General features: G+C 37.6%; 1 protein-coding gene across 1 annotated transcript in view; it reads right to left on the reverse strand.

Annotated features, from left to right (window-relative positions):
• The window catches only part of LOC128542743 (cell migration-inducing and hyaluronan-binding protein-like), a 135,918-nt gene that overhangs the window by 3,926 nt on the left and 115,407 nt on the right, over window positions 1-16,585 (reverse strand). The window contains exons 15-28 of the mRNA XM_053512715.1: window positions 14,820-14,889; window positions 14,374-14,502; window positions 10,354-10,439; window positions 9,429-9,560; window positions 8,116-8,151; window positions 7,653-7,808; window positions 7,151-7,331; window positions 5,864-6,079; window positions 3,301-3,512; window positions 2,576-2,761; window positions 2,129-2,333; window positions 1,836-1,925; window positions 1,064-1,221; window positions 809-909 (exon numbers count right to left, since the gene is read on the reverse strand). Of these exons, the coding sequence (XP_053368690.1) occupies window positions 809-909; window positions 1,064-1,221; window positions 1,836-1,925; window positions 2,129-2,333; window positions 2,576-2,761; window positions 3,301-3,512; window positions 5,864-6,079; window positions 7,151-7,331; window positions 7,653-7,808; window positions 8,116-8,151; window positions 9,429-9,560; window positions 10,354-10,439; window positions 14,374-14,502; window positions 14,820-14,889 (1,958 nt within the window). The remainder of the gene's footprint in view (window positions 1-808; window positions 910-1,063; window positions 1,222-1,835; window positions 1,926-2,128; window positions 2,334-2,575; window positions 2,762-3,300; window positions 3,513-5,863; window positions 6,080-7,150; window positions 7,332-7,652; window positions 7,809-8,115; window positions 8,152-9,428; window positions 9,561-10,353; window positions 10,440-14,373; window positions 14,503-14,819; window positions 14,890-16,585) is intronic.

Below are 16,585 nucleotides of genomic sequence, written 5' to 3' on the forward strand. Positions count from 1 at the left end.
GGTTATATGGCATGTGAGCAAGTGCAGTATATGATCACGAATTTATTAACACATTGTGTTCTAAGTTAATATAAACAGTAACATACTCTCCAATTTAAATTCTCCCAACAGTAAAGCATTATTGCCCCCTATTGTCCTTTTAAGCCATATGCGATTTAATATTCAACACAAAATTACACGGAATTGAAAACGACTGATACATTTATAAATAGGAATCACACAAGGTTACTAATGGCGTTGCTTTTTAATGCCTGCTTTAAAAATGTATGCAGAATGGATACTTTTGTGTATGCCTTCATCGATCATCAGTAGCAACAATAAATTCGCATTTGCATTATGATTATATGTTATTATACAAATATTATTTCTAAGACAAACAATGTGCTCGAAACAAAATCAATGCAATTCAGTTAAATTCTACCTTATTTGTATGGAATAGTAGTTTAATAGTAGGCATTATCACAAGGCAGTAGTGGCAAGGAAAGATGGCATAAGAAAGAAACCTTAAAAGGAACCCAAAAAACAAACAAAAAACTAATTTTGGTGATACCTGATACCGCAAGCATAAATAGGTAGCTTGTCTTACATGTTAGTTACATAATTTATGTGGTTTCAAACTAGAGAAGTTGATGTCATGCTTGGTTTGAAACAACAAAAAAAAAAAGTTCAATTAAAAAAAAAAATTTCTGATTTTTTAATTGCTAAGTTACTGCTGTCCTTTTTCTTTATGGACTATATTCCTAAAGATAAACGATTTGAAGAAATAAATAATAATAATAATAATAATAATAATAATAAATTTTATTACCTTTCAATTTCACATTCGGATCAGCACCCAGCTTTTCAAGTATCTTGGTCCAAGGTCCCCTGGTGACCAGCTTGCCCTTGGAGGTAATCAACACTATAGAGCTGAAAGTGCACAAAGAAGTTGGTTTAAAAAAAAAAATGTTTCTGTACCCTTACATTTTGATGCAACTAAACAATAACAAAACAATGTGGTCAAAAGAAATAAAAGTACAGGTTGTCAAGGAAGAACAGGCTATAATATAAGGTGTGTACGTACTCCTCCATCAGGGAGTCGATGTAGTTCTCGAGCTGAGCGGGGATGCCCATCAGTACAGTACTCCTGAAGCCTTTCGTCTCAATTAATTTTCCGTTGTGACCATCCAGCACTGTCAGATGGATTCCATCCTCTGACTGGAAGATCTTCTTACCACTGGCCTGCAGGAGCAACAAAAAGTTCTTATTTATTAATCCCTACTTTACTCTTTACAGTTCTGCATAGATCATATACACTTATTTGGAAGAAACTATGCACCGATCAACCATAGCATTAACACCGTAATACGTATCAATTACATATCAGTAACCTGGTGAAAGGATTATGGCCACTCAAGGCTCATCTGTGCCCAAAAGCAAAGGCCAGCCCATTTGGCCTGATCCAACAAAAAAGCCAATGCAACACACAAAAGTCAAGGCCAGCCATGACAGATACCCTGCTATCACTGCCTGCTGCTTATGGGGCTTAGCAGGCAAAGAGTTCAAGGTTGTTGACCCGGCCTCCAAATTCTCTAGATCTCAATCTGCTTGAGCATCCAGGGGACAAATAAGGCAACCTAAACCCTAGGTGGTTTTAATGTTAATAGTTTTAAAGTCATGGCTGATGTAATGTGTGTAGGTATATGGCTATAACTGAACAGAAATCTGCACGCATATACAATTTATTAGATACATAAAGAGAACGGTCTATCCATTTATTAACTGGATACAGTACATGTTATTGAAGTGATTTACATGGATGAGACAAAATTGTGTAAACCACGTCAGTCTTTTACCTCAGTGTAGGCAAAGTCTTCTTTGATGTGGAAGAAACGAGTGGTGTAAGACTCCACCTTAACCTCCAGGAAGTGCTCAGATGTTTGAGGCTGTAGGAATGCATAAGGAACATTTTTATAATCAGACCTGACTAAACGATATACTGTAAAGTGCGATTACATTACAAACTTGTGTATAAAATTTATTGTGATTTGAGGTATGTAAGGCCCTCTAACGCACTAAAATAGAAAGGTGGTGGGAGATCTATGTCAATTTATTTAATTGAAAAAAGACTTTCAGAGATCCTTCTTACTAGGCTCGAGCGGGGTAGTTTCTTGGGCATGGGTACATCCACTACAGGCATTTCGGCATATTTGGGGTAGGCCTGTGCCATGCAGTCACTAGGTCCACTGCCTTTTGGGATGATGGCCTTGATCTTCACTCTCTCACAGCCCTTCACTGAGCAGAATGCAAAGGTATCTCTGTTATTGTGGGCCTGGACCTTGAGGAAGAGCAACCTGCACAGAGTGATAACAGAAATTGAATAAACTCCACACAACAACATTAGTGAGAGAGAATATAAATAATAAGTATCACTACTAGTAAATAATATTATACTTAGATTTTTGTTACATGAAATAATAATATATATTAATATATGATAATAATTTTATTATGTATAATAATAATAATATGAAGAAGGATATTATTATTATTTCAAACATTAGTGTTAGTATGAATCATGCTGAAAGTCTCTTACCCAGTGTCCTCCTCCCAGTAGTAATAACCCCAAGTCTGGTGTGTGTGACTGATCTTTTCCCTCTGAAATGTTTGCTTAAAAATCCCTGTTTTCCTCGTCTGCTTGGTAAGCCGGTTGTGAAGGTCGGAAATGATGATAAACGTTGTGCCTTTCGGGTAACAGAAGCCAACGTTTATCCAGTCGTTCCTGTCGAGAGGAGGCAGAGGTTTGGAGAAATGATGGTCACAGTCAGAATTTATGTTTTTTGTTGAACTCCCTTATTCACACTAGGCGGCAGAAGAGAACTATTTTAATGCATAGGTTCTTTTAAATGTAAGATGATCTTTTATCTAATGTCCTTTTAAAATATCAATTATCATTTATCTTCAAGACAAAATCCAAGCATTTTAATAATCTCTAATATTCTCACAATAGAGGATTTGCTGAAGAAGTACACTTTTTGTACCTAACAAGATGTATCCTTGTCATCATTTAACCTGTTAAACATACAGCATTTAAAAGCCACTAATAATCCAACACTGACTAAACAACTTTTTGCATAATGCATTGCGCTCCTCACATTAATTAAGATTGATATATAAAAGAGGGAGTAAGATAAGATATTTGTTAATGAGAACTTCACAAGTAAAGCTGCTTCCATGTGTGTGGACCTGACTGTATATATGGATATTAATTTCTTGTGGAGTTTATAGTCATGCTTTTTGGTTAAATTTGCTATTACTGACTTGTTGAAGTTGATAATCCACACAGTGACTTCAGCAGGTGCGGCCGCGTCCCAGTGCACCGTGTAGCCCTTCGCCAGTGTGACTACAGGCTGGAACTGCTGGTAGTGATGCTTCTTCCCCAGAGCTCCTACCAGCTCCAGTGGCTTGTCTGGATACTCATCCTTTACCATCTTCAGATTTAGATTCGCTGGGTTCCGGGCCTGGATATAAATCTGAGGCACACAGTAATTGACAGGGATTTAACTACAGATATATGAAACCTATATGGTGCTTCAACTTAAACCCAATGCATTTACGACACCAATGAGGTGAACTGAGCTCATGAAATGCCAGCATGCTGCGTGTAAGAATCACTGACTCTTAAAAAATGCAAGACAACAAGCGTTTACTTTTCACAGTAAAGCTTAGGGAACATGTGTGTTTTCAGTTTATAAGGTACTTAATGCAAACAGGCTGGCTAGAAGTTTATTATTTTTTAATAGTGTTTATCTTTAAATCAAACTTGGTTTACATAATTGTCATATTATCCAGTAGGTCACATTAAGTTTGGTAAGACTGGGTTTACTATTCTTGCTTCTTTGATGTAGTTTGCCAAGCAGCCTGAATTTATCATGATGGAACCATGCTAGCTCGACATGTGCATCATGTTAGCGCTTAAGGTTTTGTTTGTTACAACCAGGCCTGCAGCTGATTTGCCTGCTAGGTCGACTTTCACCACCAGAGGGAGACATAAGCAGTCTGCCAGCTGTTGACTCTCAAATAGACTTCCGCAGCTTCCGCAGCTAGACCGCAGCTTAAAAGTGTCCATGACTCTGTTTATCCCTTAACAAATCAAGTGGCGTGGATCTCTGCCAGCAACACAACACTGATCAATGACCAACTTAAAAAAAAAAATGCTTATATGGACTGTCCTTTCCGTGTGTGTCTACGTAGAGGGTTTAGACATCAAACTACAGTATGTATTTGTGTTTTTAGATAAATCAACTTAAGCTATCATTACTTTTATCTAAATGTATCAATTTTACCGCTCCCAAAATAGAGGAATGACATCACAAAAATATTGAACTCACCAAATGCTTGTATTATTATTATTGTTGTTTTTTCATAGACACAACCAAAAAAACCCCTAAAAACAAATTTTTTTGCATTTAATTTCTTTATCATGTTTGTATAGTTGTTAAAATTTAATAAAATAAATTTCATAATATTGCCTAGGTTGTGCTAAAAAATGGCTACAATGCTCTGGGGTTAATGTGCTACAGGAAGCTTGCACCTCACTTGATGCTTAGTCTTGATGCTGATTTGTGTAGGAAAGACTAACCTTGAACTGGTAATTTCAAAAACTAAAGCCATACTCTATCCTTTGTCTGTTCCAGGTTGGCCTCGCCTAATCAACCTCGCCACCCTCCTATGTTCTTGTGTTCCCTTTCTTAAGAAAGAAAAAAAAACTTTCTACTTTTGAGTTCATTCTTAATGAGCCATTCTTCAGGCTCATTAAGAAGGAAAGGCATTTGTTCTTTGTATTCAGTTTCCCTAGCTTCCCTGGATTTCATTCCTGCTTTTGTTGAGAACAGGAAGCCAATAAAATATATTCCCTCTGTGGTTATAATATAATAAATTAAAGATATTCAGTTAAAGTTTCCTCTTGCGTTCTAACCTACCCTGCACTCGGGCCCAGTATCTCATCTCCCCTGCCTTCTCCGAAACAACGTCATGTTAACAATTTCTAACGTCTTACACATTTGTAAATCTTTTTTTTAAGTAGGTTTCTACTTTGACTTTATGTACTGTAGTTCCAAACTTTCTCAGAGGTCCCCAAAGTGTGTCTGTAAATGTTCCCTGTGAAGTACCCCTCAGATAATGTATAATCAGCATATCTTCTTATATGAGGTCACATTGGGGAAGCAATCTAATTGGCTTGTTTAAGCCAAGGCCAATAAAAAAAAATTATTTCTTTCAAAATAACTAAAATTAATTTTGCATAATAGTTTCCCTATAAAGAACTGCTTTAGAATAAAATTAATTCTAAAGTAGAATAAAATGTTTAATCCTAACCCATTAGCAAACATGGTTACTGATTCTACCAGCCCAATAAACTGGTTCAGCTCATGTTTAGCTCAAGTTCTTAGCTCTTAGTTCGTTTTACAAATTGGGCTCTTGCTTTAAACTATACAATAAAACCAAAACTAGAAATAGAATTAAAAAAAATGTTAGCAAGTTTTACTTCTTTTTACACTAATTATTTTTTTAAAAATTATTATCTGTAATATAAAAGCCTGCCTCGATTTGTTTTTCTTATTTAATAGAAAGTTACCCACAAGCTTCATTACTGGTTGTCTCTGAGAAAAGTAGTTTATGGGTTAAGACATGCTTAATCATGTCAAGTGAAGTTGCATTAGCAATTATTCAATGTTAAAATGTTCACAAAGCAGCTTTACACAATCAAAAAGAGGAATATTAGGGAAATGTTAGTTTTAGATGCATGCCTGAGGAAATATATATAAATCAAAATTATCCGTATAAACACAACCATGTTTGGTGATAACAAGACCATAAGGGTTACCTGGGCAAAGTTCCCGCTACATATTGCAGCCTTCCAGTCCGGCACGTCGATGCAGTCTGGGTGGCGCAGGAGCCAGTTGTCTTCTTTAACCAAGAATGCACCAGGGTACTCGCTCACTGAGCCATCCACGTCATGGAAAATGGTGGTCTTATCCCCATCCATGTGCATCTCATTAAACCAGGGACCTGGTTCTCCGAAGAACACTCGAGAAGTGATCTGAAAATTAAATCAGGTATCAGTGTAAAATGAGTTTATTTTGATTATAACTGTAAAAATGAATGAGAATTGAGAATTTGCATTACTAAAACATTTAGTGTCTGTGGGAGGTGGTTGGAGTTAAAATAAGTTAGGAAAAAGTGGATGAAATAAAATGAAGTGGTGGACATGATGATTGAGAGGAAAGGTAAATACTGTCGAAAAATGTTAGTGGAGGAAAAAAGTGATGGAGAGACAGTGGCTGCAGTTGTGGAGAGAAAAAAGTGTTTGGCATGAAAAGTGGTGAAGAAAAGTAGATGTAATTGATGAAAGTGATGGATGGGATCTTGAAGTAATAAGGAAGAACTGGCATGTCATATTCGGTAGAGGTGAAAAAAAGTAAACTTGAGTGCTAAAGAAATGTTCAATGTAAGTTGTGAAGAAAGTTAATAGATGTGATGGAGAACAGGTGGATCCCATGGATAAAAGACCTTGGGTCAGGAGTAGATGGTGTGAAAGAAAATGATGGGGATACCTGCATGGAAGTGTTAAAGAATTGGATGACACTGATGGTGGATGGAAGTGATGGAGAAACCGTGGATAAAATAAAGTGAAATCAATAATAAAATAAGAAGAGCGTGAAGGCTATGGAGAAAACTGGAAAAGTTTAGTGAGTGATCAAGAAAAAGTGGGTAGAAGTAATAGAAGTGGATTGAAATGATGGAGAAAAACTTTATGATGTACAGAGAAGTGATGGACAAAAAGTTGTTGGCATGGATGGAGATGATTAGAAAACGTGCATGGAATGGATGGAAGTGATGAAGAAGAAAAAAAGCATGGCGTGAGGCTTTGTGATGTATATTAAAACCCCATTGGTAAAGATTGTTCTGGTTTATTTGAAGCTAAGCACATTCAATAAATCATGCAGCTCTTCTGTCTATTGTCAGAACTTTCACAGATTGAACACATTACTTCCTCATAGCTCAAGGCCACTGGCTTCATGCATTAGCTTTTAGCAGTACATAACAGTCCTGCCATATTATGAAGCTGTGCATTCTAAGAAAAAGGTGTGGTTCGAATTTTGGATCTCACCGGCACGTCATCGAATGTGATGTCGCTGACGTTGTTGTTGGGGCAGCTCTGCCACGAATTGTTCAGGCGGAAGCCAAACGCGCTCGTATGCCGTCCGTCTAGGGCAACATATTTCCGGAAGGTGCAGTTCTGGACGTTGATGGGACCATCATAGATCTGCATGCCACGAATGGGGAAATCTCTGCAGGTAAGTAAATAGTGATGATTAAACACATTTGCACGTGATGTTACCAAATATTATACCAATTTAAGTAGGACTTTCCAAGACTATCAATCATGTAACATAGCTTAGCTATTTAATTCATTTTTTTTCTTCCAAATCATTTATTTAAAGCAAACGCTCATGCGGTTTGCTTCTAACTAAAGAAACGAGAAAGCATTTTAAGTTTTATTGTATTTGTAGCTGAAACCATTGCCCTATATTTGGTGCTGGTGAGCTACACGGATCCAAATATCAACAGCAGCAGGAGAGAAAAGAATTTAGAGAACTGTAAGTGCTTACACTCCTCTTGGGAGGGTCCTACCACTGTGGTCCAAACCACTAGGGCCCCAGATGCGGCCATCAGGGAATGGCATGCCTCGGTTCTCGCTCTCTCCCACAAACAGCGAGTTCTTTACCACTTGCCTGGAGCCGTCATCATCTGGGAAGGTACCACCACTACACAGAGACACACACATACGTAAGCAGGCGGTATGAGAGAAACGCCCAGATAAATGCAGCCCGCACTGTGCATGCTCATCAGGTCCCTGAGCCACTAGCTTCACACCACTGAATTACTTTCACAACTGCTCAAAGCCCCCGATTTCCCCAATGCATCTCACGAAGCCTCCCATATATGGCATTTTCCAATTACAGCTCCAGCACAGTTGCCTGGGCTGCATTCGGCAAACATAAAGGCATCCATTTTATTATGATTGCAAAATGTGTGCGAAGGGCAAAAAAAATGAACGATTAGCAGCCCTACCTGGCTAGAGTGAGGCCGATCCCATTATCGGCAAACCTGCAGACAATAAAGACAAACCGAGTCAATAGCGTGCTCAGACAGCACAATTTTTTTATAATAAGGCTAAATACAATTTGTTAAAATTATAGCATGAAGCGAAGATACAATGTGTTACATAACTGACTGATAACAATGGTAATCATAATGACAATCCATGCCATGGTTAATGATTTTTTTCACTGACTTTGTAACTTTTAAACTTTTTTTATTTAGTCTTTCATCTATACTATTTTTTGTTTGATTTCTGCCTTGACTTTAGCACTTTGAACTTCCGTGCTGAATGAAATTATTAATAAGGGGTGTGATTGTAATTACACTCATTCTCTTGCAAGTTATTTAAGGTGAAAGCCATGGGCTTGGGCAGTAGAATATGTTGTAGCAAATCATTTAATATGGATACTAGAGATGGGGAAATATTGATTTAGTTACGTATAGTCAAGTTCAGTATAGTTCTTTTTTTTAATTATTATTTAAAAAAATGTATATGTTTAAATTTGAGGTGGTATAAATGTTGCAGACAAATGTGTAATTAGAATTGCAACAAAATCAGAAAAAAATATATTGAATTTTGATATCAGCAGAACCTTGGCATACGAATTTAATTTTTTTCTGGAGTTCTTAAGGGTTCTTAAAAAACTGCATAACGATACGAATTTTCCAATTTGAAATAATGTATGTGGAGATAATCTGTTCCAGCCATGCAAAAATATTACCAATTTCCAAAACTATAATTATATTTTTGCATATAAAAACAATTAAAACGTCTGAATAAAAAAAATTAAAGACATGAACTAATGGATTTATGGACGTGTGAAAAATCCATACGCTGACTGAAAAAAAAAATCGTGAACTCACTTCGCTTGGCTTTCCACTGATACAAACAAGTATTGAACAGCTCCTGGATGTAACTTAGCCAGTATTTGGTTCGATTTATTTATCTGTATGCCGAAAATACTTCGTATGCTGATGCAACCAAAATTCTTAAGGCTTAAAAATCTGTAAAATAGGGCATCAGTATGCCGAGGTTCCGCTGTATTTATAAAATCATAATACTAATGAAATTCAATACAAATCGAATCAGAGCCTACGTACCTATTGTTTCAATAGATACATTCATAGGATTTTAATAAAAAAAGATTTGCCTGACTGACAGACCTATAGACAGATAGATTTATGTCACTGTTTGGTATTAATATCATTATGCTTGATGCATTAATGGGCCAAAAAAAAACCTTGCTCATTCACTTTTTCCTCCTTCCTTCAGATGTACTTACTGGCAATCATCGAGCCAGACGTCTCCTCCCCTGAGCCATGCCCCATGGTCCTGGTTCTTATAGGCAACAAAGTGGTGAATTTGAGCAGGTACTCTGGGTTTAAAGGGGTCGGCATCTTGATGAGGGCTATACCTGTCCAACATTAGAGAAAAACATCATCAAACTTAAGCCTAGTCAACACCTTACAAATCCATGGTCTCCTGTTTAATCCTGAGCTTGGGTTATTTTCTATATCCTTCTCATATCAATGTGGCTTTCCTTTCACCTCCCAAAATATGTCAGTATTGTGTATTACCTACTCTAAATGACGTCTGGTAGTGAACGAGGGTGCAAATGCATGGCTTGTATGTATCCTATGACCTAATATCCATTCAGGTTTACTTCTCACCTCTAAATTGACCGTGAACCGATTAAATGGTTACTGAAGATAAATGAGACACTGGTAGGTTTTTTTGTCCGCCATTCGGAAGTTACAGGTTCGAACCCCAGCCGAACCCCAGCCACCAAGCCCAGAAAAAATGGGAGGGTTGCGTCAAGAAGGGCATTTGGCATAACTTGTTGTGTGGATCAGATGGTCCGAATGGAATCAGACGAAAGACTAACAACAACAAAGTCCAATTATTTGCTACCTTATGAAAATCAGTGTTTTAAAATTTACTAGATGCGGATGACCCAAGTCTCATTTTTGCCACATCACAAGAAAAAAGATTTATCTGTACTGGGTGATTTTAAATTATCCTAGTCTGAGCAAATTATTAGAAAATGATCCTGAAAGACATCATTTACACAATAACATTCTGCCACTTGCTGTAAGGAGGTCTAGTATGGAAGTGCTACTTCTGGATAAACCATGGCTTTTTCAAAATTTCCTAACACTGTTTTTAAGTAAAAGCACTGTGTATGTGTGTGCATATTTAAGATGTACCTGGCCCCAATGAGTGACAGGTAGGGTCTCTTGTCCTTGGCATTAGCTTCAGTGGTTTTTACACCATTGTCAAGGATCATTCCTGCCTGCAGAAAAAAAATGCACAAAAACAAATGAGTTAAAACCAGGGCCTCGTTGAAGGAGATTCTTCTTCTTTCTCTTTTTTGAAGAGGATCCATGTTTTCTAGGCGATTACTAATCCTCAAGGCTGCCTGATCATCCAAAATGACTTTAAACCTTGCCTTGCTTTCAAATTTAATGAGGTAAAAAAGAAGAACAACATTTCTGATTAAGAAAAAAGAAAGAATAAAGAATTCCATAGAACTGCTCTTAATTGTGAAGCCGCGTTGCCTAGGAAGACTATGTCATAGCCAAAAGCAGCTTGTACACACGGCAACTTGTAGCTTAAGACCAACTGGAATTCAATTATACTTTACACTTATTCATGTGGCAGATATTTTCATTCAGAAAGCCTTGGATGGAGGCTCCAAATTAAATGTAGAGACAAGTGGCAAAGGGTTTCGAGTGAAGATAAGGTGAAGAAAAAAGAAATTAAAACCTTAATTTTGTCACATGATTTTCGTTTGATCAAAAGCATTGAAATTTTAAGTGATATGTTATGTACTATACATTTATAGTTAAAATAATTGTTTTATTTTTTTAAATAATTGTTTTATTTTTGAAAAAATATTAATTAAGTAGAAAAATATTAATTCATTATTTAATTTAAAAAAAAAACAGTAATGTATTAACATAGGAAACATAACAATCATGATTAAAAGTGAATTTTATCTGACTCTAAAGTGGACACACCAGACTCTGATACGGCACACACGCACACAGCGACCATCTGTGTGACCACTTATTCATTTCTAAAAGGGATGTGATTTTGTCAAGCAGTTAGTCGGCAATTTTTGTTTAGGTCCAGAACGAGGAAGAAAGCCAGATGCTTCACTTTAGCTGTTTTAACTGCAATTGCTAGCACTGATATGAAATCGCGGCAGTGGCCGGAACTGACTGATGACATCAGAGCCCTACACACGCTCAGAGAGAAAAAGTTGCATGAATCCAGAACTGATCTTTCACATTCAAGTCGGTTGACCCCATGATGGCTATGTATTCAATTTAGGACAACATATGAAAGTGACTCATATCACAAAAATCTGTTTATTGACAGTCCTAAGAAATCAGATCTACATCACATTAAGTCACCTCAGGCTGTTATTGTGAACATAACCATAATCTAACCTTAAAAATGTCTGATGTCAGATGGTTTCATATTTTTTTAAATGTTGTCCTGCAAGACTATAAACAACACTATTGATTACGAGCAACTTTCCAGACTTACCAGAAAAAACAAGACTATTCATTTTTAATGAGAACATACTAAACTATCTACCCTGAAATAACTGTAACTTGCTAACGTTTCACCACTTGCAAGAGAGCTGCATTAATGGTGTCCATCTTCTATATTTATAATGCATGGTATACGGTAACAGCTTACGAATCGACAATACTATTTAGAGCTGTTTCGATACTGTGCCAACAGTTTAAGAAAGCTCTCTAGGGGTTGACAATCAGCAGGATTTGACTGAAAGAGCTAAACTAACAAAGGCCACAGTATTTGTTGTGATATTCTTGTGTTCTGCAGTTAAAATCATATTTATGACTGATGTATGTGATGTTGTGCTACCTAATGCTAATCATTTCAAGATGCGGATGCTGCTAGCTAATCCATTGGGCTTTACTGACTTAAACAAATACATACATTCATGAAGTAAAGACAAAGCTAAACAGGATTTTGGCAAAGATGAATCAAAATCATTTTCATATAAAAGGTTCACTCGGTTAGGAATGAACGCCAGACAGGATCTTATGATGCTAAGGTCACAAAATGACATTTATGTTCATTACACTGATTCCATTTCCAGCAGTGATGTAGCCAGCAAATCATTTCCGCACAGGGATAAGGAAATATGTGTACCATATGATCTGAAATAAAGTCTCCATATGATCTGTAGTATTATACTGAAAAGTTCTTTATGAAAGTTTCAGGAAACGATATTTATCAACATGGCTGTGGTGCGGATCTATAGCCACCTCACATTTGTGCTGATATTCAGCACAACAGCACGTCCTTAAGTGTGATATTGCTTTTATACAATGGTTCCACAAACATTTTAACAGATTATGATTTGTATGTTTATTGAACCAGTTATTTTGCATGAAGTGGTACTCAGCATGCAAATGAAATCCGTTCCAGAAGCAAGCTCTTACGGCGTAATGTGTAAAATAACCTGTTCCAGTCACGCAATATTACCATTTTAACAGATTACCGATACTATAATCATATTTTTAAATATAAAAATAATCAAAACATTTAGAAAAAAACATGAAATAAATAGACATTCAACCTCACCTAACTTTAATTTATTAAATTCCAAGATTCCTCTTGGCACCGGCCCCAAAAACTAAACTGAAAGTGGCTCCCTTTTCTCCTTGCTACTGTCCTTGATAACATTCTTGGGACCCATGGTGCTATGTCTTCACTAAACCTTGCACAAAATGCAATAAAAAACCCTTAAAAAATATGCAAACTCACTTCATTTGGTTTTCCGCTGATGCAAAAAAGTTTTAAACGGCTCCTATAAATGCCTGCAACTTAGCCAGTGTTTATTTTGTCTTGGTTCATTTGTTTATATGCTGAAAACGCTTTTTATGGAGGTACCACTGTACACAGTACCTTTTGTAGCTGAAAGGTGAGGATAAAAAAACATGGAGGTGGTGGACAGTACTGAGAAACTTCATACTTCATGATTCACTTTATATTTCCACTTATTCCACTTTTGAGTATCAGCTAAATGACTGTGTTCCAAGTTTGAATCTGAAATAGCATTAAATGGTAATGCAATAAGTAGGTCATATAATCACTTATGGTATTCATTCTTGTGTTAGAAACTAGTTAGTTTGGTAGCTCGCGTTAGCTGTGAACAGAACACGGACAGTTCAGAGGCAAAAGTCCCAGTGCTGTTATGCTCTATATCATCACTCATTGAATGGCTCCCATCCAATCAGATTACTCGGCAGGAACTAATTGTTGAATGATTTGTCTTATAACACTAGAGATACTTTTTCTTTACTCTTTCTGTCCCCTTTTACATTAAACCTCTAGTACTTTAAGCTCCTTCATCTCAATATCCCTGACTTCAAAGTGCAGTGGGCTGGCTTTCAAATAAATATTGAAAAAGCATGTTTTTGATTGTATAATCCTGCTTTCTCATCAGACAGTAGTGAATTGAATACAGTTGCACAAACTAAGACAAAATCTTTTTGCTTATTTGATTTGATTTTTGGCCTGGGTACTGTAGGTGTGATGTTCATTATCCACAAGGAACATTTTGCAACTTGAAAATATTTGGCATTCAAATCTAAAATTCACCCCATAACCGTGCCTCTGATTTTTAGTGATCATTTGTTTAGTGGCACTTAAACTACCCCCCAACACACACACACACACACACACACACACACAAAAATAATAATAATAAAAAGACACTTTTTTTTTTTCTTGTCTCATGAGTTTTATCTTGTTAGAAACAAATTTCTACATTGAGCTATACTGTTGCCACGGCTCCTATGAAAGAAGATCCCCTTCTTCTACCTCCTAAATCCTGGTATAAGCCATGCCTTAATCCAGATTCAGTTTCCAACAACTCTCTACTTTTGCCTACCCACTGTGTTGAACGAGGTCTGCCTGCATACCACATACATACAGGAAACAACAAAAAAGGAATTATGTTTGTTTTTTCTCCTTAAAGCGTCCAGGTATGTAGACAAGATGAAGGAAAGATGAAGAATTTTTTTTTCCTTCACCCACTGATCGCAAACCTTTTCCAACAGCATCCTCATGAAAATGATGGTGTGTGATATACCCAAACTATCCTGGGTGTCCATAATACCAAACCTATTTCTCTCTTTTCCACATATACCTGCAATGTATGCATACATGCACACACTCACCCTATAGTTTGAGTGTGCTCGGTTGTTGATAAACTGTCCTAGTGGAGTGTGTTCTGTCTTGCCTGGTGAATACATGCCCTCTGATGGGCCGGTGGGTATGTGGTGAAAAATAAACCAGAAGCCAGTCTCCTATGGACACACAAATACACAGACACAGACTTACACACAAACATTATGTGTTCAACATGAGGGCTACTTAAGTCTGTATTCGTGACAGTGAGAAAAAATATATACAGCAGCGGGCGATACCACACACTCCATTTTTTTTTCTGTCTCATCCACGCTTTCTGTTTCTTTCACACCCACAGCCTTGTAAACACTTAAAAACAATATGAAACATAACTAGTTCTTCCATAATGTGCCAGATGCAGCTGTGCTAGCTGTTCAAGCTCACACTGGTCCTACAGGTCATTAATCACACTTATCAGTGTTGTAACAAACCTTACCTCAGAACCTGCAGCTGCACAGTCAATCAGGTTGTTATTGGGGTTAGCGATCCAAAAGGTGGATGTGGCACTGCAAGACAGACAGAAGGGGGATAACTTTATTGCCTTAATTGTAGACATGCAAGTTGTTGTTATTAGTCTTTGAGCTGCTGGTCGCCACAGCGGACCAGCTGATTTGAACACAACTTGACACAGGTTTACCGCTGGACCCTACTGACTCAACTCTCCCATCATACCCAGGCTTGGGCCCAGCACTGTATTCTATGACTGGGGTTAGGGCATTGAACCTAGGATAAATTTTATCCAGACCTTTTTGGTCCAACTTGTATGTATCCAATTCAGAATTGGTGACTCAGTGATAGGTTTTGTGCATGTCATGGGGAAGGGACATGACTGGGTTCAATTCCCAGATTCCTGGGTTCAATGCCCTAACCCCAGCCACAGGGTGCAATGCTCCATCCTAAATGAAATGAAGCATAAATTAAATAAAGTGGAGAGTATAGTATCCCATTAGCATTGCCGAACTATTCCCCCTTTTTTCTTTTTTCCCCCCATCAAACATGTGCCATGGAGGAACTCAAGTACCACTGTGCTCTATCTATACAGTCAAGACTGGAACTGGCCAGCTCTAAGATGTTCTCCTCCCTAAAATTAGGGAAAGAATTGATGGATAAAGTTTGCTACTATTTACACAAAATCAAGAATACAAATAATTTTATTGCAATAGAAATAAGTGTTTGGAGAAACTGAAGGATAGAGGGTGAGATATGCTAAGTTGATTCCAGAGCTAATGTGGTCAGATTCTGCACTGTGTAATGTCCAACAAAGATACACAAGCCGAGAGCCCCTTTCATACATACAGGAGTCTGATGGGAGATCTTTCAGAAAGTGATTTTGGTGAGAAAATTGGTGTACTCCTGGAGATTGCCTGGACTTCCTGAGCTCTTACATGGCTCTCTTCAAACTCTCCAATTTTCTCTCTAATCTCTCCAATTTCTGCAAAAAGCTATGGACCTATTGAATGTGTCAATTCCTTCTGTGGATTTTCATGCAAAATAAATCCATATATTTCTCTTGTAGCGCTCTTCTGGCACTCACAGAATCACTCCTGAGTCACTCCTAGGGACTCATCAAAGAACCTCTTCAGGGTCTCGCCAATCTTTTGGATGCAGGATGGTGATGGTAAGATTGAGGAGCGACTAAGGTGTAATCGAGGAGAAGTCCTACAAGTTTAGCGAGAATGCGTTTTCTACTTGGCAGAGGATCAGGCAATAAATGAGAATGTGTGAGCACTCCTTGCCTCTCTTGCAACCGCTCCTCATTCTCGCAGTTCACAAAACCATGAGATCGGCAGATATTCCTCGTTCCTTTCGTACATGTGCTGTACCCTCAACGAGTAACTCCGTGTTCTCGTCAAAGCTCTCCTCAGATCTGTGTGCCCACAATGTAACATTTCTGCAAGATTTCTTGTCCAGCTCCTTTATGTATGAAAGGAGCTTAACCATGCAACTGATTTTGTTTCATGACCTGATTAAAAGTGAAGCAGTGTGGGTTTGGGGCTCTGTGTTAGCTCCAGTTACAGGACTTATGAGCCTCAGAGCCAATGGTATCAAGGTGCTCTTCTCAGGGTTCAGTTCTTTAATGTGTAGCATTTTAAACTGCAGGGATTATGGGAAAATTGTCTTTAAATGGACTCAGAAATTGATGTTTGTGGACGGTGAGAAACTGTCTGATCCTGTTCTGTCTGCACTGTTTAAGGTATCCCT

Source organism: Clarias gariepinus, chromosome 15 (assembly GCF_024256425.1).
Source record: "Clarias gariepinus isolate MV-2021 ecotype Netherlands chromosome 15, CGAR_prim_01v2, whole genome shotgun sequence".
NCBI lineage: Eukaryota > Metazoa > Chordata > Actinopteri > Siluriformes > Clariidae > Clarias > Clarias gariepinus.